The sequence below is a fragment of the Phytophthora parasitica genome, assembly GCF_000247585.1.
Source record: "Phytophthora parasitica INRA-310 unplaced genomic scaffold supercont2.6, whole genome shotgun sequence".
NCBI classification, from domain to species: domain Eukaryota; phylum Oomycota; class Peronosporomycetes; order Peronosporales; family Peronosporaceae; genus Phytophthora; species Phytophthora nicotianae.
In genome coordinates, this window is record NW_008648992.1 from 546629 (window position 1) to 571299 (window position 24671).

The 24671-nt window shown below is 48.9% G+C and overlaps 12 protein-coding genes across 22 annotated transcripts; 5 read left to right on the forward strand and 7 right to left on the reverse strand.

Annotated features, from left to right (window-relative positions):
• Positions 1-693: 693 nt before the first annotated feature.
• PPTG_21533 (hypothetical protein) lies at positions 694-995 on the forward strand (the record flags this gene model as incomplete). The annotated part of the gene is made up of 2 exons (XM_008898332.1): positions 694-783; positions 963-995. 2 exons carry the CDS (start codon positions 694-696, stop codon positions 993-995), a joined length of 123 nt encoding a protein of 40 aa, XP_008896580.1.
• Positions 996-4682: 3687 nt separating this feature from the next.
• Positions 4683-5003, reverse strand: PPTG_03866 (hypothetical protein; the record flags this gene model as incomplete). The annotated part of the gene is made up of 1 exon (XM_008897641.1): positions 4683-5003. One exon carries the CDS (start codon positions 5001-5003, stop codon positions 4683-4685), a length of 321 nt encoding a protein of 106 aa, XP_008895889.1.
• A 231-nt stretch (positions 5004-5234) lies between these two features.
• Positions 5235-5964, reverse strand: PPTG_03867 (hypothetical protein; the record flags this gene model as incomplete). Its single annotated transcript, XM_008897642.1, has 2 exons — positions 5235-5638; positions 5769-5964. The coding sequence occupies 2 exons, from the start codon at positions 5962-5964 to the stop codon at positions 5235-5237; spliced, it is 600 nt and encodes a 199-aa protein (XP_008895890.1).
• Positions 5965-8110: 2146 nt separating this feature from the next.
• PPTG_03868 (hypothetical protein) lies at positions 8111-8827 on the forward strand (the record flags this gene model as incomplete). Its single annotated transcript, XM_008897643.1, has 1 exon — positions 8111-8827. One exon carries the CDS (start codon positions 8111-8113, stop codon positions 8825-8827), a length of 717 nt encoding a protein of 238 aa, XP_008895891.1.
• A 1209-nt stretch (positions 8828-10036) lies between these two features.
• On the reverse strand, positions 10037-10489 carry PPTG_03869 (hypothetical protein; the record flags this gene model as incomplete). Its single annotated transcript, XM_008897644.1, has 1 exon — positions 10037-10489. The coding sequence occupies one exon, from the start codon at positions 10487-10489 to the stop codon at positions 10037-10039; it is 453 nt and encodes a 150-aa protein (XP_008895892.1).
• A 38-nt stretch (positions 10490-10527) lies between these two features.
• On the reverse strand, positions 10528-10683 carry PPTG_21534 (hypothetical protein; the record flags this gene model as incomplete). The annotated part of the gene is made up of 1 exon (XM_008898333.1): positions 10528-10683. The coding sequence occupies one exon, from the start codon at positions 10681-10683 to the stop codon at positions 10528-10530; it is 156 nt and encodes a 51-aa protein (XP_008896581.1).
• Positions 10684-11020: 337 nt separating this feature from the next.
• On the reverse strand, positions 11021-12245 carry PPTG_21535 (hypothetical protein; the record flags this gene model as incomplete). The annotated part of the gene is made up of 4 exons (XM_008898334.1): positions 11021-11136; positions 11487-11570; positions 11671-11719; positions 12162-12245. 4 exons carry the CDS (start codon positions 12243-12245, stop codon positions 11021-11023), a joined length of 333 nt encoding a protein of 110 aa, XP_008896582.1.
• Positions 12246-14015: 1770 nt separating this feature from the next.
• PPTG_03870 (hypothetical protein) lies at positions 14016-15258 on the forward strand. Its single transcript, XM_008897645.1, has one exon. The coding sequence runs from the start codon at positions 14049-14051 to the stop codon at positions 15201-15203; it is 1155 nt and encodes a 384-aa protein (XP_008895893.1). The 5' UTR covers positions 14016-14048; the 3' UTR covers positions 15204-15258.
• A 26-nt stretch (positions 15259-15284) lies between these two features.
• PPTG_03871 (hypothetical protein) lies at positions 15285-17849 on the forward strand. 7 transcript variants are annotated; one of them, XM_008897652.1, is made up of 9 exons: positions 15285-15593; positions 15652-15741; positions 15808-15917; positions 15980-16082; positions 16140-16956; positions 17035-17115; positions 17190-17311; positions 17381-17452; positions 17516-17849. In XM_008897652.1, exons 1-9 carry the CDS (start codon positions 15327-15329, stop codon positions 17759-17761), a joined length of 1908 nt encoding a protein of 635 aa, XP_008895900.1. In that variant the 5' UTR covers positions 15285-15326; the 3' UTR covers positions 17762-17849. The 7 variants fall into 7 exon arrangements, with proteins under 7 accessions (XP_008895900.1, XP_008895898.1, XP_008895894.1 ...); XM_008897650.1 differs by having other exon boundaries at positions 15285-15741; XM_008897646.1 differs by having other exon boundaries at positions 17190-17452.
• Positions 17850-17862: 13 nt separating this feature from the next.
• PPTG_03872 (SCY1 protein kinase) lies at positions 17863-22570 on the forward strand. Of its 4 annotated transcripts, XM_008897653.1 has the most exons (5): positions 17863-18445; positions 18500-18614; positions 18678-19456; positions 19535-19708; positions 19775-22570. In XM_008897653.1, exons 1-5 carry the CDS (start codon positions 17924-17926, stop codon positions 20834-20836), a joined length of 2652 nt encoding a protein of 883 aa, XP_008895901.1. In that variant the 5' UTR covers positions 17863-17923; the 3' UTR covers positions 20837-22570. The 4 variants fall into 4 exon arrangements, with proteins under 4 accessions (XP_008895901.1, XP_008895903.1, XP_008895902.1 ...); XM_008897655.1 differs by having other exon boundaries at positions 17863-18614; XM_008897654.1 differs by having other exon boundaries at positions 18500-19456.
• Positions 19392-22474, reverse strand: PPTG_03873 (hypothetical protein). The gene is made up of 4 exons (XM_008897657.1): positions 22348-22474; positions 22098-22275; positions 21362-22033; positions 19392-21284 (listed from the first exon to the last, which is right to left on the reverse strand). Exons 1-4 carry the CDS (start codon positions 22395-22397, stop codon positions 21003-21005), a joined length of 1182 nt encoding a protein of 393 aa, XP_008895905.1. The 5' UTR covers positions 22398-22474; the 3' UTR covers positions 19392-21002.
• A 205-nt stretch (positions 22571-22775) lies between the features above and the next one.
• PPTG_03874 lies at positions 22776-24506 on the reverse strand. Of its 2 annotated transcripts, XM_008897659.1 has the most exons (8): positions 24362-24506; positions 23911-24286; positions 23709-23841; positions 23582-23625; positions 23414-23485; positions 23264-23356; positions 23019-23194; positions 22776-22945 (listed from the first exon to the last, which is right to left on the reverse strand). In XM_008897659.1, the coding sequence occupies exons 1-8, from the start codon at positions 24403-24405 to the stop codon at positions 22825-22827; spliced, it is 1059 nt and encodes a 352-aa protein (XP_008895907.1). In that variant the 5' UTR covers positions 24406-24506; the 3' UTR covers positions 22776-22824. The 2 variants fall into 2 exon arrangements, with proteins under 2 accessions (XP_008895907.1, XP_008895906.1); XM_008897658.1 differs by having other exon boundaries at positions 22776-23194.
• Between the last annotated feature and the right edge of the window lie 165 nt (positions 24507-24671).

Here is a 24671-nt window from a genome sequence, read left to right on the forward strand (position 1 = left end):
CACAGCTGATTTAAACGTTTTCATCAGTAGGGACAAAGAAGAGCCGATTCGAGAATGTTCCACGTGTCCCCTCAGGAGACTCTCGTCAACGTTCAATTCAAAATGATTTAATACATCATGTCAAGCACTCCTCAGCAGCCGAGAAAGTCTGCAGCAGCGGCTTATCTCGTTCTATTCCTTGTCTGCATACAAGACTTTATGGTTCAGCCTGGTTTGTGTAGTATCCCACAATGCATGAGCAGACAACATTATTGAGAGCTAAGTTCTCGTGCTCAATTTCCTTAGTTACAGATCTGGGTTTTGTCTTCGGTCGTGGAGTATATGCGCAGGCAATACCGGTCCCAATACAATCGCAAGCAGTTTCATATGCCTATGCCTGTCACCGCTCTTGTTCTATTCGTTTTGTTTGGTCTTTCTTACTCGAAGATTCCTGAAGTGGCGAGGCGAATACCATCCGCCGTTATAATACATCACTCATCGCACAAGAAGTCTTGCCAATGAACGGAAAAGTCTCGCTGTACAGGCGTTTATAGTCTACGTTCTTATATTCGCATACGCTGAGTGTGTGCCGTGGTGGTGAAGAGTCAAGTGTGATGATCACTGCAATAAAAAAGTGTATAAGATGACACAGTAATTTCAAGTGAGTGATAGCTGGCCAAAAGAGTGATATGCACGATGATGACTGGTCGGCTAATGCCCAAGAACAACGCGGAGGCCGGGTCACGAATCAGCGAAATCAGTGTCAACGAACCTCAATTCAACCCTGGATACAACCAAACGGAGGTTGGAAAAGAAAAAAAAGTACAGCTGCATCTACTGCTGAGGAGCAATCGCACGTGAATGAGAGCGTCAGATAACATACGCGCTATGTCGGGTTGACAATCCCAGGTAGCTTTATTTTTTTACATTTAATCAGCTTTTCAAACCACTTTCTATCGTTGCTTTTGATCGGATTTGTGTAGAGTCGCCAGGAAAATCGAAATGGCTGGTCGTAGCGATCCTGGCTTCGCCTATAAGGTGCCGCCCCTTGGAGCGACGCCTAGCTCTAGAGTTTGGTTGCCCTGGAACGTGGATGATCGCTGGAGGCCGCGATAACTAGTTCCTCAATCGCGCGGGTTGCGGACATTTCTGTGTGCTGTGGCGATGTATCGTTGCGGGTAGGCCACAACGTCGCCTAGGAAGATAAACTTGAGCTCGACCTGGCCCAGGATGTGGGTGAACTTCAGCTCAGGTTTTTGTAACTGGCGTGAAAGTGTCTGCGGGCTCGGTAGGGTGAAGCGCACAGTGCAAAAACGGATATACTAGGAGTGTCTTTTGGTGGGGCTAGCTGTGGGCAGGTCCGCGGCAATTGGCCGTAGATACATCGTAAAAGCAGATTGATGAGCACTAAATACAAACGCTCTTTTGGAGAGACCAAGGCAAGGGGTACCCCTCGTCGACCATTACCGTTGCCTCAGGGCTGCCGTAGCGTAGCGTCAGAGGAAGACGTCCGACTCAGCAACACTAACACTAATATTCTTATCCAACGACGTCAAAATAACCCGTTTCGAGAGATATTAAGACGTCTTCGCTTCACAAAACCAGATGTGTTTATTATCGTTACCTGAGATCACGCTAAAAAAAAAGGGAGGAAGTGGGTATGTTTAACTATCTAGTATAGTTAGCCTAATCAAATGGATATCAAGTGGGTATCATGAGAGTTCTGGTTAGCATCCATCTTCATCGGGCCTTAGTTAGCACCATGAGTAGCACACGCCTTTCAGGAATCCAGGGTTTGAAGCGCCGTTGAGGTAGGTACCTAATGGGGTCGTTACGTATCATGCTCCGCATATGGTCAAAGGACCCCCCCCCCCCAATAGTCATACCCCCAGTCTTAACAGGATCATGCTTAGAAACTCGCTGTAAAAGGTCACACTGAAATCGCTTCCGTAGATCCGTTTATTTTAACACTTCCAAATTAATGGAGACGCCCATGCGCAATGAAGTGGCTGCAAGCAGCAAGTGGACAGCATAGCAGAAGGTAGTAAGGAGCACCGGCGTCAGACGACTACACAGCTGGGCAATGGATCAACTGGAGCTGGAGGGCACAGCAGGCAAGGCATGTGGCGCGAAAACGATCGTAACGTAAGACACCAAATGAGTGCACGATTTTGCATATGGTCGGGAAATACTCAAAGCTCTGTAATACAACAAATAATACAGACCAACCTAAGAGAACACCAAACACGAAGAATTGGAGATTCCAGAATGAATTTTGATTTCTCTAGCCAGCTACAGACCTCAAAGATATAACATGTAAAACTGCATAGCATTGGGACAAAATCAAGTGACAATGTTAGTGCACGACTTAACAAACGTTGGACCACCCGTTGAGCGCAAGGACCTTCCTTGAGGTGCCATTATGCATAAAAGAGGCGCCAGTCATGTTAAAAGCACGGTCTCCTGAGAGCTTCACCTCTACCACGCACTTGGTGATGGCTTAGAAGAGCGTTCGGACAGAGTCAGCGTCCACCATATTCCGGACACGAGCAATCTTTGGCGCTGCTCTTGGTGTCACACTGGGTGGCGACTAATAAAACATTCGTATCAACCCTTGGTGAGCGGTTGGGACGGCGTTCCGTTCCTGGGGGTGCGTGATGCAGTAGCTCGTAGATCTTATTCGCACGTTCAAGCACCCTAGTCGGTCTTACGGGTAAACCAACACGCTGCATACCGGCCACCCACGCCACCAAATCCGATTCCAGCTCTGGAGAGAGGAGGGAGAGGGTTCTTGGTGTCTCGCGACGTTAGCTCCGCTGGTTTGTAGCTAATTCGATCTCTTAAAGAGCACCACATTGGCGAATGTTTTCCCCTAGTACGATTTATCCAGTACCGCTTCAAGATCTTCCTTCTTCTAGCACCCACGGCGCATCACCGTGATCACGACTTGGGCCTACAAGGTGTGTGACAAAAACGCACAACAATCGTTCGACACTTTGGGGGCCACCTCTATGGAATTCCTCTGAAAAACGATTGCTGAATGTCAAAACTATATAGTTTTGCAAGCTCTAAACTGATCCAGTTGATTTTGCCCAATGGCATAGTGAATACAAATAATAGTGAGTTCTCATTGGACAATACCGTACATCGTGTATTGAGCTGATAGCGAACTTTGTGCTTCTTTGTATACATGGAAAATGGATGGCGAATCAAATGAATTACAGTCAGTTAGTGGTAAGCCCAAGTGATCAACAAACAAAACCACCAAAAACAAATAACGAAGATCGTCGGGTACCATGGATTTGTGTTGATTTGGCGGATGTTGTGACCAAATTGGTGGAAACTGAAAAGGAAAGTATGAATGCGGAACAAACAGTACAAAACAACTGCATTAGCTCGTTTAACATAGACTATCTCACACGATCAGGCGAAAAATCGACACTTTTCGGCGGTCAACCGTGATTACCAACTCTCAATATTTTGATTATGGTTGAGCAGCATTGTGTACGCATATATGACAAAATCCTAATAATGGTGGTGGTCTGTAGAGCCTTGGAACACGAGTAGTTTTCAATTTACGGCCAGTAAAAAGAAAACGCTTTTGTTTCGTACTTAAGAGTCGTAAAATCGTACTTAAACGCATGAATGGATTCTTTCTGTTCCATTTTTGGTTATTGGCCAATTTGAAGGTCCACCAAACGCAATACTACTAATTTGTGCGCTCACTAGACGCTTCTCTATCTCCTTTCTAACAAGCCTCCTTACCATCCGTCTTGGAAACTTGCATGGTTGTGTGCGATGTGTCGTGTTAAAACGCGGAAAGATGGAGCGGCATGTACAAGTAGATACACTAGCAGCGGTGGATGGGATGTATTGAGTTCTTTCAATGCTGGCTTTGCAGATTCATGAGATAACTCTAAATGGGATGGAAAATAGTGGTATTCTGCATCAGCGCGATGCAGTTAGTCGCCATATATAAACGATTCAAAGTAAAGCGGATGAACTTCAAGACCGGATTATGAGGGACTATATTTATCCTCTTCAGGTGGACGCTGGCCTAGACAGATTGTAGGTCTGAAAATGCTCTAATATCACATTGCAAATATATGCCCGTCTGAATTTCCTTAGTTGTGCTTACTTCTACTGTTGGTGGGTAACTGCAATCCTTTACTTCGTTGAACTCTCGCACTTCTGCATTTACAAAACCACCAGTTGCGGGTTCTTGAATGCGTTTGTCGATGCAATCGTTTTGAAGCTCCGTGCATAATTAGTCCACATGCATGAAATCAGCCGCTAATGGCCTCTTAAATATTTGTAACTTGTTAACAAGAAGGCCACAAGCCATATCAATACGAATGCGCAGCTGAAACAGATAAAAGTTATAGCCAGAATACTATCTTTACTTGTTTTCAGGGCACTAATATTGGCGAATGCAGTTCTGTACGCATTGTCGCAAATGATGAGGCTGGTGGATCGAGAAGCGGTTGCTCTTGGTCCGACGACACCTCGACATCACCGTCAGCCACTCCACCTTCGTGAGTAGCCTTCGTGTCCACATCAGCTTCCCGAACAACGGTGTCCACGACCTTGTGCTCTTCATGCTCCAGTCCAGTGCTCGGACATTACAGTAAAGAATAGTATTGACTGCTATTCACAACAATAAGAAATAAATGAGGAATACCTATTGTTTTGTTCTTCGAGCACTAGTTATCATCAGTGACATCAACATCTAGTTCCATCAGCGTACTTGCATCCCAGAATTTACGGTTAGCACGCAGAAATATAAGCATCTCGAAATTCATCGGTAACAACGATGCACGCTGAGGCATCATGACCAGTTTGCACTGCGAGAACAGCCTATCGCAGCGGTTGCTGGTCGGAGGGATGGCGGTGATGATTGGGTCGTACCACGGCGTCAACTGCTCGGGAGCCGGGTTCGATTGGAGCAACGCCGTTGCAAAGTCCCCAGTGCTGCGCGCGCGCGCCTGAGAACGTAAACCACGTGATGGTGCGGTGGCCTCCATGTAGCATCTTCCAGCTGGAATGGCTGGAGGGCCTGCAACTCTTTTGGTGTCAACTCAACTTCAGTACCCCGAGCAACCTAATTTGAAATTTAGAAACATATGTTGGTTAGTGACACTTAAAGCAACATAAAAGCAATACAGCAACATACCTTCACGACAGCGCTCTCAAATGTAGGGGAATGGACGATGTCGGCGTCGGGGCGTAGGTAGTTTCCCGTAACAGGAAACATCTCAGTAATCTTGTCGAATAGAAGCCGCACGGATTTCATCAATGCTGCCTCCTCCTGCTGCTTCTTGCACACAGTGTTTAAATATCTTGAGGCTCTCGACGAGAGCAACGATGCGTCGATGCGCAGCTGGCTTGGGCATGGGGTCATACACCGCGTCGACGCGCTTGATCGCGCCCCGTATGCGCACGTAGCGCTCTAGCATCATGAAGGTGGAGCTCCACCGCGTAGCGTTCGGACGCGAAGGCCCGAGGCTGGTATAACGTCGGAACTCAGCGCGGTTCTTCGTAGTCTGTAGCGCCAGCATCAGCGCGCTCACCGCTCCAACTAGGTCCTCGTGGCCCGCCAAAACACCTTTTGGTTGCCAGGTTGAAACGATGAGACGCGCAACCGACCAATTGCCGTCAGCTGATTGGTGGCACAATTGTCTCCAACCATAAATTTTAACTACTCCTCTGATTGACCAAAATTGGTCAAAATATTCCGAATGTAGATACAGCAGTAAGATCGCCCTCATCAAGGGAGTACCACCGCTAACAGAACGTAGAATAGCTGGCCATCTTCCAAAAGACGATGTACAGCGCTACATAGTTCTCCGAAAAGCATGTCCACCCGTCGTACATGGCACCAAAGGTGGGTGGGGTTGCTTTAGTAATCTCCTTCTCGACCTCCCGGGTAGTTTCTACCATGTAGCGCTTGAGCGTTTTCGAGCAGATGGGCTTGAGACGGGACATAGAGCGAGTGGTTGGGTGGTCCATGTAATGGGCTCGCTGTCTGCCCACTACTTCGGCTTACACGTTAGTGCACGTGTATGAGGAAGCGTAGTTTGCTTAAACTTAGATTAACTATACTTACGTCTCGTAAGTATAGATTTATTTAAATAAGAAAGCAAAAGCCGATTTACCGTAGAATTCAGAACTGTTATTTATCTTTATGTTTTGTGTTTGGGTTTCCTCCTAAAGTGATATTCTAAATAAAAGGTATTTGCCAACCAGTGGTTGGCAGAATCCTGCTAAGCTAATTGGTTGAAAGAGATCGCCTTTCAACCAATAGGAAGTCTAAATGCACACAGACCAGTGGTCTGTCAAATGTAACCATTGGTGTATCTCACACCAATGTGAAACCCATTGTCGTAACCAAGTGGCTACATCTAGCCACTTGTGTGTAACCCCGTTACAGTCCACCTCAGCTAGAGGCATGGTTCGGTCAACAACCCACTCCATCCAGTGGTAGATATTTGCGACCTTGTCGCTCACGAATCCAAACGTGTGCAGGTTGCTGGCCAAGGAACTGGCGTGAGCAAGGTAGTCAGCTTCGTAGTTGGGTGCTTGTCTCTTAAATGCCCCATTAGGTTGCCGTACCCGCTTGGAGGGGGCTGGGGGCGTAGTTTGTTGCAGTAGTTACACTTGAAGTAGGGGTCAGGCAGGGCAGCAAAGAGCGCACGGCAGATGTCAGCGTTCTTAGGGCATTGGTGAAGGAATATTTTGTGCTCGAAGTCAAATTGGTAAGTGAAAATTTCAGTGACTAGGCAGTTGGAGGTGGTTTCACAAGATCACTGGACAACGTGAGAGCAAAATAAAAGACTTCGCCCCCTATTCGATATAATTTGCAAGTTTGTCGTGCCTCTGACTTAAATAAAGTATACTACTCGAGCTTTAACTTGATTTTACAAACGAAACCGTAAATGCCCGATTATAGCAATAATAATAAATGCGGTAAGAAAATAGTAATGTTATTTATTTAAATATATTTTTCCGAGCACTGCTCCAGTTCATGCACTTGCCGTTACTGTCGAGTCGCAATACCGCGACCATGAACACTACGTCCGGACTCCGTTCCGCGTTCTTCAGGTATTCATGATCTGCTCAAGTGGCGGTTACGTCAGCATCTATAAGGTTAGAGGAATTGCGGAGGAAAAGTCCACTCTCGGATGTAGCCTCGAAAACTTCGAGATAATTCGGGGACGCTAGGATTCGACGTACTAGAAATGTATTCGCTAGGACGCGGAAAACTCTTGTACAGCCTCTCAGGTGTGTTCAGGACTGGCAGATAGCCAACAAGTAAACAGATTTATGCACAAATACGTAGATACAGTAGTTGTCCTAGTATTCCAGGCCCGCCCGAAGTGGAGTCTCACAACCTAGACTCGCTCGAGTCTAAGCTTGGACACTTAGCAAGCCTAAACACTCTCAACACAATCGCGTTCCACCTCAATTAAGCGGATAGCATTCGCTGCAATCCAGGATACGGTCAATCCACACGGCAGTCAATACAAATTCTAGGGGCAACTACCGAGCGCTCCATGAATACGAAGGCTAATATGACGTGGGCAAATCACTCACCCGTTAATGGCCCAACTACGATACGAAATAGGTGGTCCACTCCAGTATATTGAAGCACTGGTCACCACCTAACTAGACATGAGTTAGGTGGAGTTCCAACGAGCGATCAGTCCTTCTTGACGGGAAAAACTAACGACGGCCCTCACACAAAACGTGCAGTGGAATAGTCAGTAAGTACCAATATCTTACCGGTTTATTGATATAGACGAAATAATGTAGACGAACTGTAGACGAACCACGAAAGGTTGTCAAATACAACGAGTTCAGCAATGAGCGATACCGGCCCTCAACGCGTTGTCATCTAACCTCCACCACAATCAGTGTACGCCTCGCATGACCTAGCTGAAGATGCGTTGCGTCAGTGGACTAAAGATCACGGGTTCAACCTTTCACGGCGCCGAGTTCGGTACACAGATGAAGTTGAGAGGAAGGTGTGGGCACGGAACTATGAGTGCGATCGCTCCGGAGCCGTCAAGAACATTGGGCACTTGACTGCAGAGACCCGGACGCGCACCATGCGAGGTTCAAAACGTTCAGGATGCCCATGCGCATTGCACTGCATGCTGTCAGTAAGACAGATACTGAAGGGCATTGGAAGATTGTTCACACGTCACGAAGCATTCACCACAATCACGAACCGTCCCGGGACATTCGTGCTCATGCTGCTGTCAGGCGCCGTGCTGCTCACAAGTCCCAGGAACAAACGTCGGTGACAACGTCCGACCTGGTGGAGATCCAGACTGCTGCAGGGGTTGCTGTGTCGACAATTCAAGCCACGCTTCTAAGTGCCGATCGAGGCTCTCTCGTGATTGTCAAGGACATCGCCAACACAAAGCGTGCTGTCCGAAGGCGTGACCTAGCTTCTCATACAGCGATAGAAGCTCTATTCGTTGAGCTTCGAAAGCACAACTTCTTTCACAAGTGGCGTTTCAATCCCGAAACAAGCGAGTTAACCCACCTCACATGGGCTCATCCGGACACCACTGAGCTTTTCAAGCTTCACCACGATGTGTTAGTTGCCGACTGCACCTACAAGACGGACAAGCATCGAATCCCGCTGCTCAACATCATTGTGGTAACCGGAGCTAATACGGTTCTTCATGTGGCTCAATGCTGGCTTTCTGGAGAGAAAGAGGAAGATTTCGTGTGGGCTTTTAACATGCTACGTCTCTTCATGATTGAGAACGATATTGAACCTCCCAATGTTATTCTCACTAGAACAAGAACGTGGAGAGTATGGCCAGAAAGCACTTAGGCCAAGTAGACGTTGAGAACCCACTTCCGGGACAACCAAAGAAGGAGAACTCTTGGGAAACCAATTCCTTCATGGCTACGTTCTACGAAGCAGTGGAGGCAATCTCAGAAACGGAGTTTGAAGAAAAGCGCAAGCTTCTCGTTTCAAAGAGTAAGGTGGTGTCTGACTATCTGGATTTGCATTGGTGGAAGTACAAGTCGCGCATTGTGAGATACTGCACAAGCAAGTACACCCACTTTTGGGTCCGAGATACATCTACAGTCGAGGGAACGCATGCCAAGATCAAAGTCAAGTTGAAATCAAGCCAAGGCGATCTGTACACAGTTTTCAAGAAGCTGTTAAGCTGGTGGACAATTGCTGCTTTCGAAACAAGTCTACTCATGACTCAGCATGCAACTGTTGGTCCTCATTTGCTACAAAAGAGCAGATACAATCGGGTTGTCAGGATTATCACGAGGAACGCTTTGAGAGAGAGACAGAGAGATTGTGGACGGATGCGGAGAAAATGGTCAATGGTCATATTGAACGCGGTGCATGCTCGGGGGAATTCCATGCTGTCCATGGGCGTCCCTGTCTCCACGAGCTTATTGCAATCATCGAATCAAATGGAAGAAGTACATCACTCCGAATGATTTCGACAAACACTGGTGGATTTACCGCAATGATGGTACAGCCCCTCAAAGAATACAAGACCCTGCTACTCTGCAACAAGGTAGGTTCAAGAAAATCACACGCAGAATGAGGTTAACAAACCAAGGTAGTACAGGAACTGGCCGTGACCCGACATACAGCGAACGAGTCGATCAAAATCACCCTACCACACCCCCAAATGCTACACAGAATGCCGCGCAGGATCCCCAAGTTTTCGGTACTCAAGCAGATGACCAAGTTGTGCCATTTGAATCCGCTTTTTTACCAGCCAGGTCCTGGGGTTATGCAGGAAGAGCACCTTACTCAGAGCAGAACATAGCAGAAGAATAGGCGTTGTATAAACACATTTGTAAATCCACCAGTATATTGCACACGACACCGCTAAACAACAAACCACAGTGAACACAGGGAGCCTTCGTACTAATTTGAAAAATTGTAACGGGAACGCGGTACCAAGTTGAAGTTCTCGACCAATTAAATCCAAGTGTAATTGGTATTTATCCAATCAGGTGGTCGTCATATTCCGTTTATTCAATATTACCCTTCAAACCTACAATATTAAGCAGAGTGTTCTCTCATCTTGTGGACGCGTAGAGAGCTCTGGTGCTTGAACACCTTATCGCAAACCTCACACTTGTACTCACCTTTTTTGTACTCGCGTTTGCGCTTCAGTCGATTCTCAGCCCCCATGGGGTTCTTCTCACAATAGAACCGATGTTTCCGAAGCGCTTGACCCTTCTCCACCTTTTCGCCACAATACTGACGCTCACCATGTTGAGGAAGCGCGTCTTGAACGATATCCGGTGTCCATTTCATCCCCGCGTAGCTCCGGTAGCAGTGAAGGCGGTAGTTCGTCGTGGTGTATGGCATTCCGTTGTGAATAAGGTCGCCCCTGAACAGCACACAGAATCCAACAGGACTTTCCACGACTCGCGCCTTGGAGTCGTCTCTCGCAGTAAAGCAACCGACGTAGATGCGAAGCTTCGTGCCAGGCTCCAGTGCAAAAACCATGCTGGCAGGAACACCGCCCGGATGATGCTCACGGGCTCTTACAAGTCACTCTCTTGATAGTCTTGGTGGGGCTCCTCTTCCGAGCCCGCCGGCATCAAACGCATGAAAGAGAAAACACCGGGTTCCCACCCAGGATGCAGCATGGCAACCACCACCTTCAGAGCCTTGCTCAACTCTTGTAGCGACGACGACATGGAGCGAGGGTTCACGCGTGATTGCTGTCGAAAGTTGTCGTCTTCACCTCCAACGCGATTGAAGACACCGTTTTACGAACGCGCCTTGGCTTCCGCTAAGAGTGACGGGACCACAGTGTCAGGCAGCACAAGGCCAACAGGCAGATAGCCATGGGGGAGCAATGGCCCTGTTGGTAGTGTCTCCATTTGAGGCCTTGGAGGGAGATATGAAAGTAACGGGAACGGTTTTTGAAACGGGAACGGGATTAATACCGGTACGATATTGGTACTTACTGACTACCCCAGCTGACTATCCCACTGCACGTTTGTATGAGGGCCCTCCCGATGAGGGTCCTCGTTAGTTTTTCCCCTTCTTGACCAAACTTGCCCATCCGTGTGGGGACGCAGGCGGATTGATTTCTTCTTCCATGCGGCGCTTCCCACCTGGTTTGTACAGAACAGAATGTTTGTGTTCTACACGGCAAAACCAACTCTGTTTAAAGTTATCAATAGATCATATGTCTTATTCTTCTGACTTCTTTTCTCTTCTTTATATCATTTAACATACTTCTTCTAATGCGTTGTCTTCAGTATAGTTATCTTGGTCTCAATATGGAAGTCAACATCCAGCCGGGCTTGGTCTTGACTCCAGCACGATCTGGGAGAAGTTCTTGACTTCAGTATGTAACGATCTTGCCGACGTGGATTCTGGTGAGAAAATTGTGTACACCGTTCATCTTGGCACAAGAGCTGTGAGCAGTGTTCGTCCTGGCACAGGATCATTGTACGGGTCCTTTCTGGCGAACATAGTTTGTACCACTCACTCGTAAGCGTGCCTTGTCGTTCATCTTGGGTGTTCACGACCTTGATGCATCCAGCGCGGATCTTGCGGTCGGATTCACTCTGGGCTGGGCAGGTGGCATTTATTCTTGTTGGTCAGGACTGCGGCGAGAGGAGGTAGACTAGGGATACGTTCTCTAGGACAACGTTACACCAGCATTTAGGTACTCATCGTAAGTGAAAGTCCGAGCCTAGACTGAAGGGTCTCTTTGCATTCCTGAATATACATCTTTGACAAGCACGCTTTCCTAGTAAGTTCGGGCCTATCGCTATCCAGGCGACAACATGCTTCCACAGAATCCGCACATCCCAGCTTCCGTTCGAGTCATAAGGTTGTGGTCAGGGAAGCATCCACCAAGTCAACAATCATCTCATGTCACCAACTGCAAATCCAATGTCGTGACACCGTAGCATCAATTGGAAAGTCTAAACCACTTCGTCCCACTTTGTAAGCTCCGTCCGCGCTCCAACATTTTTTTGTTATAGGATTCGGTTTTCACTTAGCTAGCCTAACGAAGCCTGTGCCCTTGTCGGCTGTCGTCTCGATATGTCCACCCTGTAGAATTGAGCACCACTCCAGCGCCACCGTAGTCTGAGGACTTTCCCCCCTCTCAGTTACGTAGTTATCAGCCGCTCCATCCTCGAAGCCGCAGTGTTACCTCCAGTGACGCTGCCGACTCGTCTGTGCCATAATCTACGTGACCACGAGGCGCGTACTCCTGGATGTCATACTTTGCGCGCATATGTTACACAGGGCCTCCCCTTGGCGGCACACGGTGTGACTCAGAAAGACTACGGCATAGCGCCGCTCGTGTCGCTATGGCACGGCCTTTGCGTGCGCCACTCGTGAGCTGTCGTTCGGGGCCATCGCAGCGTTGCGCTTGCCCCTCCGGTCCCGCCAAATCACGGGGACTTTCCGTCCTACATGCGACTAATGGGGCCCGCAGCTTTTTTGGGAGGTGCAACCAATTCTTTAAGACTTTGCTCATTTACCTGTACTGGAGCGCAAAACTTCTCCACTACGCTGATGGTTGGCATTAGAGAACAAGGCTTCATGCTTATTCGCAAGCAAAGTTTAGCTGTGTTTTATGGGGCCTTACGTCAACGTGTTTTTCAAACAGTTAAGCTCGCAAAAATTGCGTAATAACGGTTTTTCTGTTATGCATATGTTATTTGAGGCTCAGTAGCCAAGGTACCTGATGTTTTGGAGCGTGTGGTCATTTGAGTCCAACTGCTTGCGCGTGTAGCATTCGTGACAGCCACGCTACGCTGGTAACGCCGAGCGGAATGAGTAACACCGGATGGGGACGAAATGAGTTCAATTTGTCAGTTGACCGACTTAATCAACTACATTCCATAGTTAGTGTTTAGTTCTAGTCTTTGCGTACCGATACACTTCCGTCCCAAAAGTAGAGTATCAGATTAGCATTTGGAGTGCTTTCGCCGCTTTAAACTGCTCTGGATACGGAAATCCCGATTGTCAGTGGAGAGCCCCACTAACAGTATATAAACAACAGTACTCTGGAAATATGATGTGTTTGCCTACGTCAATCGCGTAGCAGCAATTGGTTGCCAGAAATGCGCATAACAAATAGACAAAAGAGAATATATTAACACGGCATTTGGCTTCAAATGCTTCTCCAGTGAGATACTGCAATGAAAGGTAGTAGGGAAAGAATAAGCGTCAGTATATGTCTTTTAGGTGGAAGAGTAACGATACTGTCTACAATAATGCGGTTGTTAATCATAACTCGATAAGTCATTGAAACATGTGTGTTGTAACCTGACGCAGAGTATGTTCATGTGGACATCGGGTCGTTACATTTCGTTTTTCACATAAAAAAGAGTTATGATGCGATTATGGCAAGAAATGCAAGGCAGTATAACATGAATGAATTATTTGTTATAATAGTTCTTAAAGATCAGAGAAGCTATATCAACCTCGTATCAATACTCCTCTCAAAGTGCTCGGCCATTTTGGCCGAGCTCGCATTGGTGAAAGGTCGCTGTTCATCTTTAGCAACGTCTACAATTGTTTCTGGTGTGAGCAACCGTGGCAGTGTTTTTCTCTATGTTATGCACGGGTCTGGAATCTGTTAGGATATGGGAGCGTACAAAGTTCTGTGCAACGGACACATTCCCAGCCAAATGTTATAAAATTTAGTAGAAATAGACATATTCTCAGCCAAACCGTATAAAATTAAGGCAGCTGCTATCCATCACAGCCAATCATTTGGTCGAGCATCCTATTGGTCGGAATTATGATTCTGGGTCCCAGATTCAATCCACTCTGGTCGTGGCAGAGCGACACGGTGATGATGCCAACCACCCTAAGAGCAGAAGGCAGAGATCAAGACTTTCAAGCATGACCCACTATTTAAAGCAGCATTCAAAATTGTTTTAAACAATTGTTTTAAACGACCGTTTTAACAGTTACTTTTGTTTTTGACCAATCAGATCATGTGACGTTTCGTGCCGTGTAGGATACGTTTCCGATAAACTACTGAAAGGATCTTTTGCGTTAATAATTATAATTGGGAGCCCGGATGGATGTGCAGCAATTAGACATTGAGATCGAGAAGACAGACAAGGGATTCGGCATTTACTTCGCGAAGGTAGCTAGAATCGACAGTAGTGTCGATTTCTTAGCTGTCGATGGCTTCGTGGAAGATCCGGCGAGTCCTCTCGCGAAAAACCAAAACCGAGAGGCCTTGGCTTGTCTACAGCTTGGGGATATTCTAACTAAAGTGAACGGGGAAGATTGCGAAGGGAAGAAGGTGGAAGACATTCTTGCCCTTTTGCGGAATGCTGGCAGAGGTGAAAACACATTGTCATTCTCGCGCAGTGTGCCAATCGATGCCCCTTTAAAGGATGAAGTCTGTTCAAAGACCGACAGCGAAAAGGCCTTTGACTCAGTTCGCTCGGTAGCTGAAGTAAGCACAGGGACCGGCAATGATAATGCCGTTGACTCGGTTGACTTGGTGACTGAGGCTCGGAAGAGCGGGATTATGGGTGCGCTTCTTAAGGTCAAGTCCAAAATACGAGCAGAGATTGACGGGGACGAAGATGAGCTGATTCGCGAGCAGCTAGAGGATGAACGCTTCGAGAAGCAGTGGCTAGAGGAATTCGACGCACTCAAAAAACAGTACGAGCAGAAGTGGGAGACCTGCACATACACGGCAGACGAGTTCTGCGGGCTGTTGTATCGTTCGAGCGGTGCTCAGCAGAAAGAAAACCTTCAGCAACAGTACCCGACAATAATGGACGCATGGAAGGATGGAGGCGTCTCCTCCAGTTCGTCAAGGGTGATTCCAGAATGGCCAGCGATTAAGAACACCTACGATAGTGTCGTAAACTACGATCCTGTAGACAATTCCAAGCTGGTATCCTCCTCGAGTGTTGCCAACACGTGCTCCATTGACTGCTCTCAGTCGTTGCTATCGACGCTCGAATGTCTGCGTGTGGGGTTCATGTGGCGGGCAGACGATCTACAAGCATTCAGTCGTCGCCTCGCTGCTGCGGGGATCTCGTCCTGCTCGGGGCTCCTCGAGGAGCTAAATGCTCACAGCAATCGCTTCGAGCGCAATTTCCAGTCGAAGGAGTATCCCCGGCTAACCAAGTCGATGCTACGTGCTCTTCATGAGAGAGCGCAGGCCACAGTCGCCGCTCCAAGCGAGAGTCTTCTCCGAATGAGAATCTAGTGGCCCAACTGTAGTAAGTCAATAACTGTAAGACAAAAAACAATATTTTACTCGAGTTTTGTAGCCATTTTGCAAGATCCATATTATCTCCAAGTCAATTCCGGTTCAACAACTGCAGCAAAAATGGACGTATGGGGCAGTCAGAACGCGGCGGCTAAGGATACATTGGTGGTGGGGGAGGAGGACGACTGGGAGCTCGCTGAGAGCGGGAAGGACGCGCTGATCGTGCTACTGGATGTGCGCAAGGCCATGTTCTCCCCATACCCACACGCGACAGCAGAGGCTCCATCCACGTGGTTCCACGCTGTTGTGGAGCTTGTGATCAAGCTTCTTAAGTCGAAAGTGGTCGCGAATGATAATTCTCTGCTAAGCGTCGTCTTCTTCGGGACGGTGAGTGCGTTTCCTGGTTGTGTTCGTGTCTTTCTGTTGTTACTGACCTCGCATACAGAACAAACGTGGAGAAGCAGGTGCATTAGAGCAAGTCTACGAGTTTCAACCGCTGGGATTCCCGTCGGCACAGCGGATCAAGGACCTTCAGGTTTGTTGCAATGACCACAGTTACTTAGTTTGCATATTGCTAATTTCTTCTCTTGAACATTTGCAGGCTCTACTGGAAGCAGACATTCAGTCGGAATTTGAGTCCATGCAGAACTCGGACAAGTTGTCATTTAGCAACGCATTGTGGCAATGTGGGATTTCCTTTTCCAACGCAAAGTACGCAATCACCCTACTAGTAGAACTACAGTGCTCTATTGCTCACACTTTCGCATGTACAGCTTGAAGAAGAAAGACTCGCAGCGTATCTGGATATTCACAAATGATGACAGCCCGGAAGGTCCAGACGCAGAAGAAGTCGGGCGGATTCAAAAGCAAGTTCAGGTAAGTAATCAGTATGCATTTGTTCTTGATGCAGTCAACTAATTCATCTTGCAACAGAACCACACTGAATTGAAGCGTACACTGAATCTATTTTACATTACACCGCCTGGGAAGGAGAATTTTGATCTGGCGAAGTTCTACGGATGCAACTTTAAGGACTTTTCAGCTGAAGAAGATGAAGAAAATGTCGAGGACGAAGCCACTTTCCAGCCAGCATTTCCTGTCAGTTCGCTTGATGATCTCATGGACGGATCTCTCCGCAAACGGTTCCGCAAGCGCCGGCTTACAACGTTCCCTCTCCATATCACGAAAGGCGTGTCAATTGGTGTGGAGTTGTACGCGCTGGTGGTTGTCCAGCGCAAAAACACCCCCGTGGCTCTCGACGCGAGCACAAATACCCCACTCAAGACTGAGACCAAATGGCTCTGCGAAGACACAGGAGCTTACCTGACCCCGGATCAGATCAAAAAATACATTGACTACGGCGGTAAGCGCGTATACTTCACTCGAGATGACGTGGTGGAGATCAAGCACTACGACGCCCCCGGACTCCAGTTGATCTGCTTCAAGCCATTGAACTCTCTCAAGTGGAACGAAAACATTCGTTCGCCTTATTTCGTGTACCCGTGTGACGGCTACATCGAAGGCAGCTCGACCGCCTTTATGGCGATTCTAAATTCCATGGTCCGGAAGCAGAAATTTGCGTTGGCGAGACTGATTGCCCGGAAAACAAGCGAACCTCGTCTGGTGGCGCTGGTTCCCCAAGAGGAAGAGAACGACGAGATGGGTCAAGTGCAGCCGTCAGGGTTTAACGTCATCTTCTTGCCGTATCTGGACGATATCCGTGACGTTCCTGTGGACCCAGTGATGAACGGTAAGATATTATCCAGATATATGCAGAAAAGTGTAAATAGCCTACTAATATTTCCGAATCGATTTGTATTGTTTTCAGTGGACCAGGAGAAGATTAAAGCGGCGAAACAATTAATCTCGAAGCTGAAGCTGACGGAAGCACCAAGTTTCGAGAACCCAGGTGCGTTTTCGTGAATATATGGGGAGCTCGAAGTAAAATACGAAAATGACCGACTGTTGTATGCCACGTTGCAGAACTTCAAAAACACTACGCTGCCATTCAAGCTCTCGCCCTGAATGAGGAAGCGCTGGAATTCGATGAAAACAAAGACACGACTCTTCCAGATGCTGATGGCTTCAGTCAAGAAGAAGTGAAGGTAAGAAGGAAGCGGGTATTGGTGCGATATCCGTGTGGCTCATCACGTTTTATGATTCCGCCCATTCAGGATGCGATTACCAACTTCCGAGACGTGTGCGGTGGAGACTTGATCGACGTCTCAACTGCCGCGAAGCGCAAGGTCAGTTGCTTTCAGCAATTAAGCTACCTGCGTCATCAGCTGATCTTGTTATTTGTTGCGTAGTCTTCGGCCTCGGGCGGGCGCAAGTCGACAACGAAGAAGACAGCGAAGGCAAAGGCAGGCTCAGCGAACAAGCCGGAGGCGGAGGAAACGTTCGACAAGAACGAGTGGGCTGCACTCGTGGCGTCCAACGTGATCCAGAAGAAGACTGTCGCTCAGTTGAAGGCCTTCCTGCATGCCCACGGCCTCGCTGCTGTGGGGCGGAAGGCCGAGCTGATCGACGCCGTCAAGAGCTTTTTGGACGCGTAGATCGTCACATTACTGTCACACGTCGCATGAATATCAGACTCTACAATTTTAGCCAATCGTAGCGCTTCAATTGTTATTTCTTCCAATCGATTATCCATAAACTGCGAAGACACACGTGGGCACAGGTGAAGTCGACGAGGCCGCAGGAAGCGAAGGAGAAGCATGAACTTCCTCAAGACTCTTGGAGGTTTGGTGGGGTCCAGCTCCACGGGCGGACTGCCCTACTCTATGGATGCACCAGCCATGGACGGGAACGTCGCGGCTGGTGGAGCTGCAGGGGAGAGCGTCGTGTTCGAGGGGCTGCCAGACTTCGTGCTGCACTCCGGCAAGAGCAAGCAGGACCCGTCGCACGCTGTGTCCATCTTCAAGTCTCGACAGCCAGCGGGGCAGCTCACACAGAACGCGCTGCGTCGTATCAAGACGCTTCGCCACCCGAACATCCTGGCCTATCTGGACGGCACGGAGGTGCCTAACAACGGGCCTGTCATCATTGTTACGGAGCATGTCATGCCCTTGTCCGAGTTTCTCACGGCGCTGCGCATGGAGTATGGCGCCAACAGCGAGGAGTTCGGTATGTGCGTGTCCTGGGGACTGCGCAGTATCCTCATGGCGCTGCAATTCATCAACGTGGACTGCAAACTGCTGCACGGGCGCCTGACTCCGCAGAGTATCTTTGTCACCAAGGTAGAAGAACTCAATTGGCAATAATTCTTTAATAGTTGCTGACAAATGTGACAGGGTGGCGACTGGAAGCTGGGAGGATTCGAACTTACAGCCGAGATAACAAGCGATGGTCCTTCATACATCTACACAGCCTTCCAGCAGTACGCGGACGTCAACTACAAGTCACCAGGTGCGTCAGCTTCAAGCAAAGAAATGCACTGTTAGCATTATAGTCACCAGTATGTTTATGCAGAATGCCAACGCTCCGACTGGAAGGCTGTGGCCACCGGACCTTCTTATGGCGTGGATATCTGGGCATTTGCCTGTCTCATGTTCTACGTGTTCAACGACGGCCAATTCCGATCGAGTGACGTGTCGACAGCTGCGAATATTCCGCCGGCAATCCGGACTCACTTCCGCAAGGCCATCGACGACAACGCTGCTCGACGGCCGAGTCCGCAGAAAATGCTGAGCTGCAGTTATTTCGATACGCCGTTTATCAAACGGATGGATTTTCTGGAGAATCTGGCGGTCAAGGACTCGGATGAGAAGGTGGCATTCTACAAAGAGCTGTGCGCCAATCTAGAGACGTTACCGCGATGCTTTGGAGTGCACAAGATTCTCCCAGCACTGAAGCAGGTTGTGGAGTTCGGTGCAGCCACTGGCGCGAAGAATGGACCTGTGAAATTAGACCCGTCGGCTAGCCACATGCTCCCGGCCATGGTACAGATCGGCAGTTCGTTGTCCGCTGAAGAGTTTAAGGCGGAAGTGCTTCCGATCATCATCAAGCTGTTTAGTTGCAGTGATCGCGCTGTCCGTGTGCAGCTACTGCAGATGATGGAGAAGTTCGCTGTCCACTTCGACGCAAAGCTAGTCAACAGCTCTGTTGTCTTCGACAACCTGTGCAGTGGGTTTACTGACGCTGCTCCTGTTTTGCGGGAGCTTACGGTCAAGTCAATGCTACACATCGCCGACAAGCTGTCAGACAGCAACCTCAACAATCGTGTCATGAAATACTTTGCAAAGCTGCAGGTGCGTTGGGGTGCATGAAGTTGTAGGCTGATCTTGAGTTTTTCTATACTTACCTGGCTAATGGATTTGTTGTTGCAGTCTGATCCGGAGCCAGCTATCCGAACAAACACTACGATTTGTCTGGGAAAGATTGCCAGCAAACTCAATGATGCAACAAGACCGAAGGTGTTATTTCCAGCTTTCGCGAGAGCGTTGAGAGATCCCTTCCCTCATGCGCGTCTTGCTGGACTTCGCTCGATGACTGCGTGCCAAGTAAGTGACTGCTTAAATACGGGACCGGTAGGTCTCATGCTAACGTGAACTACGACTATTATGCAGGAGTACTTTACACCGCAAGGAATGGCTGGCAGCATTGTCCCAGCGATCTCACCTCTTCTTTTGGACGTGTCGATTTCTGTCCGAGAGCAAGCCAAAACGTCGATTGATATTTTCATGAAGACGGTCATGGATGAAGCTGCCCAGATGAAGATTCGGGAAGAGTTGGAAGCCAAGGAACGTGAATTGAAGCGCGTCTCGGGCGAGGGTGACCATGTGGGTAATGTCGGGACTGGGGTCACCCCGCCACCCTCAAATGGTGGTCACAGCTCGGGCGGATATGCTTCTTCTTTGACAGCATGGGCCTCCTCGGCTGTTGCTTCGAACGTTAATAAGCTGGTCGGCTCTGGCGGGTCATCGTCCTCACTTTCGACTCTAGGATCAACCGCTGCCGCTCCATCGTCACGTTCGTCCTCCTTCTCTAGCAACAAGAACCAGACCAATGGATTTAGCTCCTCATCCGCGCCGTCGTCCAAGCACAACAGCTTCAACGCGTTCCCAGTCGATGATTTCGCTGAGGACGGTTGGGGGAATGACGACGACTTGGACGGCCTGGATAGTCCGAAGCGAACCAGTTCAGGTTCTGGTACGTCGTTGTCGGTGAACCGAGGGCCTTCGTCTTCATTCACGTCCCCAGCAGCATCGTCACTATCAGCGTCGTTGTCATCGTCGTCTTCGTCGGTCAAACTAAGTGTTTCGCGCAATGTGGGCGCTGGAGTACCGTCCTTGACAACGAATACGACGTCGATGTCCTCTTCTTTCGCGATGAATAACGATAGTGCATGGGGAGATGATAACTGGGGCGGCGATGACCTGGATTTTGATGTGTCAGCGCCAAAGGCGAACGCTCTTAGTGGGGGTGGTAGTGGATTGAATACGTCCACGAGGACATCCATCGCTAGTGCACCAGGGTCGTCTAGTGGGTTGTCTACGCAGAGGAAAACAGCGAGCGAACGTCGCGCAGAAGCTCAAGCAAAGGCGAAGACGAAGCATGAACCTTTGGGGGCGATGAAATTGGATTCCACTGCCAACGCAAAAGCAGACGACTGGAATTGGGATTTCTAGACACCAAAGAGTAGCGGCTGCAGTGATTCTAACTACGTGCTTCTGTTTGTTTTGTTCTCCATTCTATTGTTCTTTTTGGTGGATTCAATCCAAGACCGCCTTGCAGAATTGAAGCCGCGCTTGTCAGCTTACAAGTTGACTTGAGGTGTGATGTATCCATGTTGCTCTACTTGGCTTTCTCCGATTCCGTCGCGGCCGGTTTGAGCTTGAAAAGGAAAATGTCGAGGAAGTCGCAAATATCCTTCACCACACCAGAGACGAAGTGCAAGTACACCACCACGATGAAGACCACATACAACGACGACGCCACAATAGTAGGGATCAGCGGCTTGGAGAGGATCCCCACAGCAGGTCCGTAGGCGTTGAAGATGACGAAGCCGAAAGGAATAATGACACGAAGCTGCGGAGTGAATGGGATCTTGCACATGTGACTCACGATCATTCGCGTCTACAAAGCACAGAAACACATTAAAGGCGATCAGAACTGCAAGAAGAAATATCAACTTCGCAATGAAACAAATGTACCGAGAAGAAGACATAGCCGATGCCAATCGGGAACAGGAACAACACCGGGTAGTTCGCATAGTTGTCCGCGTCAGGGCCACAGATCCAGAGCGACCCTAGCACCAGTAGAATGCCAATAGGAATCAGCTGGATGAGTGCCAGATGCTTGGAGATGTGCTTGTTGCCCAGCTCGTCGCGTGGAATGGCGTCTGGGGCCGCCCGCAGCACGTTCGAGATGTTACCGTACGCCAACAAAACGTTACTCGCCACCAGTGCACCAATGAGAACGTCCGTCATGGTCACAGGGAACGGCGTTGGGATAGGAACCTCTGCCGTCCAGAAGCCTGCGCCGAAGAAGGCCGCTACCAGGTGAACTGCAACCAACGTGAGCTGTCCCTCCGTGACGCCGAAGAAGCCGTTGCCGCAGCTCATGACGCCTGTGTGGTATTCCTCCCATTGCGCCAAGTAGAAGGCAATGGACACGGACGACAGCGCAATGTACGGACGGAGACCGACGCCAGCCTGGCACGTGGCAGCGGCGCTCAGCACGTTGAAGACCGTGCAGACAGCGTCGCAGCCGTGGTCAAAGAGCTGACCCAGCGGGGACGAAGCGCCAGTGCGACGCGCCTGCTTGCCGTCTAGCGCGTCCATGGTCTGGTAGAAAAAGAGTCCCAGCGCCGAGAGGATGTAGACCTGCAGAGAGATGAGAAAGCAGTTAGTATAGCGATTGTTTAGGGAATAAAGGGTAGCTACGCACCCAAGCGGGGCAGGTCTCAGAGAAGTGGGGCGAGTAGTAGAGCTGCACCACTGTAGTGAACATCATGGCGCCCGTACCGATCATCGTCACGAGGTTGGGCGCCATCCAGATGGGCAGGAACTGCACGGAGTACGTCCAGAAGTGGTTGAGCACATTGTCCAGATACGTGTACGTTCCCCTGTAGTGAACAACAGAGCAACAAAGTCAGCGACCGGTGCATTCTTCCCGCAGTCCACCCGCAGCAACTTACGCCTTGTACTTGTAGGAAGCGATGCCTTCCAGCGCCTTCTTCCCCAGCATCTCTTCTCTTGGTCTCTGCCGTGCTCGAGTCGCTTTCTCCTCTCGTCAGCTTGTGCTCTTCTCAAAAAGAAAAAAGCACTGATAGGCAGCCAACAAACAGTACTTGTTTTACTACAACAGGAAATTGTATAACCTTTATAGATTTATTAAACAAAAGTCAGAAAAAGCTTGGAAAATACTCGCAAATATAGTATCACGTTGACATTATTAGTGGATTATCGTTCCGACTTCGGATCCGATACTGTAGTCTGGTTCAAATGTTGCACTCAGCCACATCTTGTGGGATCCTGGACTCAATTTCTGCTTGGTTTGCCTACCTCTATACGAAAACTTCATGTACAGTTAGCAAGAAGACAGGGGTGCATTATGACATACACACCCAGCAAGTCTTAACGCATGCGAACAGTAGCAAAAATGGTATTTCATGTTACTTCGACTCCAAGAAGCCGTCTTCGCACGCGGACTCGGTCAAAACTTGACGAATTCCGTCTCCCAGCTCCACCAGGCCCTCGTTTGTCTGCGCTGAAACAGAAAAACACGCTCCCAACCTGTATCAAAGTATGAAAAAAAAATGAAAACTCCAAACGGAAACTGAAGGTATGAGGGCCGTCTTGCACGCACCTGTCTTTCAGCGACGCTAAATCGTGCGACGGCTGGTCAATTTTCGAGATGATGTCGATCCACTTGTGCTCAGGACGAGCTGCCGTCACTCGGTGGCGAAGTTCATCCCGAAGTAGAATCTGGTCGGCTGTCGGGGTACCAGATGAGCCCGTGGGGTCGAACACAAAGCCAATCGACTGCAAGCGAGCACGTAGAGCAAGATGTTAAAGTGATACAAACGACGTGCATTGAGCAGCACAACGCACAGATTGCGTCTTCTCCATCATCGCAATTGCCAATTTTTCGATGGCATTTCGGGTCTCGTCAGGACGGAAGATCAGTCCGGGGGTGTCAGCAATCTGTAAAATGTTCCGGTAAGACGTGGACTTTGCTAAATGGTTGTCAACGCTCATTACCTGATATGAAATCCCTTCCTCGAAAATGTGGCCCATCGTGATGCCACGCGTTGTGAACGGGTAATTTGCCACCTGGACAGTAGAACGATAAAGTGTGAGTCCTCGGTGGTGTTGGCAACTAGTGGTCGGTATGGGACAACTGCAGTAAATCAGCGCAATGGTGTCTACCTCTGGAGATGCAGTAGACAGTGCACGAACTAAAGAGGACTTTCCTGTTAGCAATAGCACATACAATGAAGCGCGAGAGACAATAAATACAAACATGGAGAGTACTAAGAGAAGAACTCCAACATACCAACGTTCGGTGCTCCTACGAAGGCAAAAATGGGCTTGTCCAGGTCCACATGAGGAAGTCCACGAAGCACCTTGGCCATGTTCGCCGCCTCCCGTAGTGTGCCAGCATTAACATCCACAATTTTCCTGAGCTCCTACAACATTGCACCATTAACACTCAGCTACTACATACGACACTAATATTTTTTTCTTCCGGATCCCACCTCTACACAGCGCAATCCGCAGTCGACCGCCTCCTGCTTGGTGCGCAGCTCTTGACACTCGCGCTCATACTGCTTGCCCGTATTGTGCAACATCGCGTACACTTTGCGCAGCTTCTGAATGTGTTTCTCGTACGTGCCTTGGCCCAGCGTTAGCACCACCACCTCTCGCTCGAACGCGTGCATACGCCTGAGCGCCGGGAAGTCCAGTGAGGCCTGGCGCGTGATACTCGAGAGTTTTCCTAGCTGCATGTTGATCAGGCGCGATGTGTGGTTTTTAGCGCGCTTGATGGGGTCTACGATGCGGTTGCTCTCGCGCACAGGTGCCCGCCAGAACTTCATCTCCTGGATCTCCGATGCCGTGCGCACATACGGCAGTCTACGGTAACCCAAACGCCTTAAATAGTGAGCAACACTCAGCTAATGCATCAGTGGAAAAAAAAAACGTGCTTACCGCTGCAGCGCGCCATGCGCCACGGCCGACACTCGCTTCGCCATCTCTTCACCTTGGTCGAGTCAAAAAGCTGGGGGTAAATAACGTAACGGTAAAATATGCGTAAAGAAATATTCTTAGATGCGAAAAAAAACATTAAAATGTCAATGGTTTTTTTTCGTCTGAATGCCATCCAACGACATGGTTTATTTGGGTTATTCGGAACCCAATTAAACGGGGTCAAATTTTGGGTCGTAATAAAATTAGCTTGGATGGCATTCAGACGAAATAAATCCATTAAATTTTTAATGGCTTTTATTCGTCTGAATGC

Excerpts from the sequence above, each read along its gene's own strand:
- PPTG_03870 (XM_008897645.1), top strand. The coding sequence starts at position 14,049 with ATGGATGTGCAGCAATTAGACATTGAGATCGAGAAGACAGACAAGGGA.
- PPTG_03871 (XM_008897646.1), top strand. The coding sequence starts at position 15,327 with ATGGACGTATGGGGCAGTCAGAACGCGGCGGCTAAGGATACATTGGTG. Across the intron at positions 15,594-15,651 it reads GCGTCGTCTTCTTCGGGACG|AACAAACGTGGAGAAGCAGG; the intron begins GTGAGTGCGTTT and ends CCTCGCATACAG. Across the intron at positions 16,957-17,034 it reads TGTGGACCCAGTGATGAACG|TGGACCAGGAGAAGATTAAA; the intron begins GTAAGATATTAT and ends TATTGTTTTCAG.
- PPTG_03872 (XM_008897653.1), top strand. The coding sequence starts at position 17,924 with ATGAACTTCCTCAAGACTCTTGGAGGTTTGGTGGGGTCCAGCTCCACG. Across the intron at positions 18,446-18,499 it reads AGAGTATCTTTGTCACCAAG|GGTGGCGACTGGAAGCTGGG; the intron begins GTAGAAGAACTC and ends CAAATGTGACAG. Across the intron at positions 19,457-19,534 it reads AATACTTTGCAAAGCTGCAG|TCTGATCCGGAGCCAGCTAT; the intron begins GTGCGTTGGGGT and ends TTGTTGTTGCAG.
- PPTG_03873 (XM_008897657.1), bottom strand. The coding sequence starts at position 22,397 with ATGCTGGGGAAGAAGGCGCTGGAAGGCATCGCTTCCTACAAGTACAAG. Across the intron at positions 22,276-22,347 it reads GCTTCCTACAAGTACAAGGC|GGGAACGTACACGTATCTGG; the intron begins GTAAGTTGCTGC and ends TGTTCACTACAG. Across the intron at positions 22,034-22,097 it reads CTGAGACCTGCCCCGCTTGG|GTCTACATCCTCTCGGCGCT; the intron begins GTGCGTAGCTAC and ends ATCTCTCTGCAG.
- PPTG_03874 (XM_008897658.1), bottom strand. The coding sequence starts at position 24,405 with ATGGCGAAGCGAGTGTCGGCCGTGGCGCATGGCGCGCTGCAGCG. Across the intron at positions 23,842-23,910 it reads GCGGATTGCGCTGTGTAGAG|GAGCTCAGGAAAATTGTGGA; the intron begins GTGGGATCCGGA and ends GCAATGTTGTAG. Across the intron at positions 23,626-23,708 it reads CGTAGGAGCACCGAACGTTG|GAAAGTCCTCTTTAGTTCGT; the intron begins GTATGTTGGAGT and ends TATTGCTAACAG.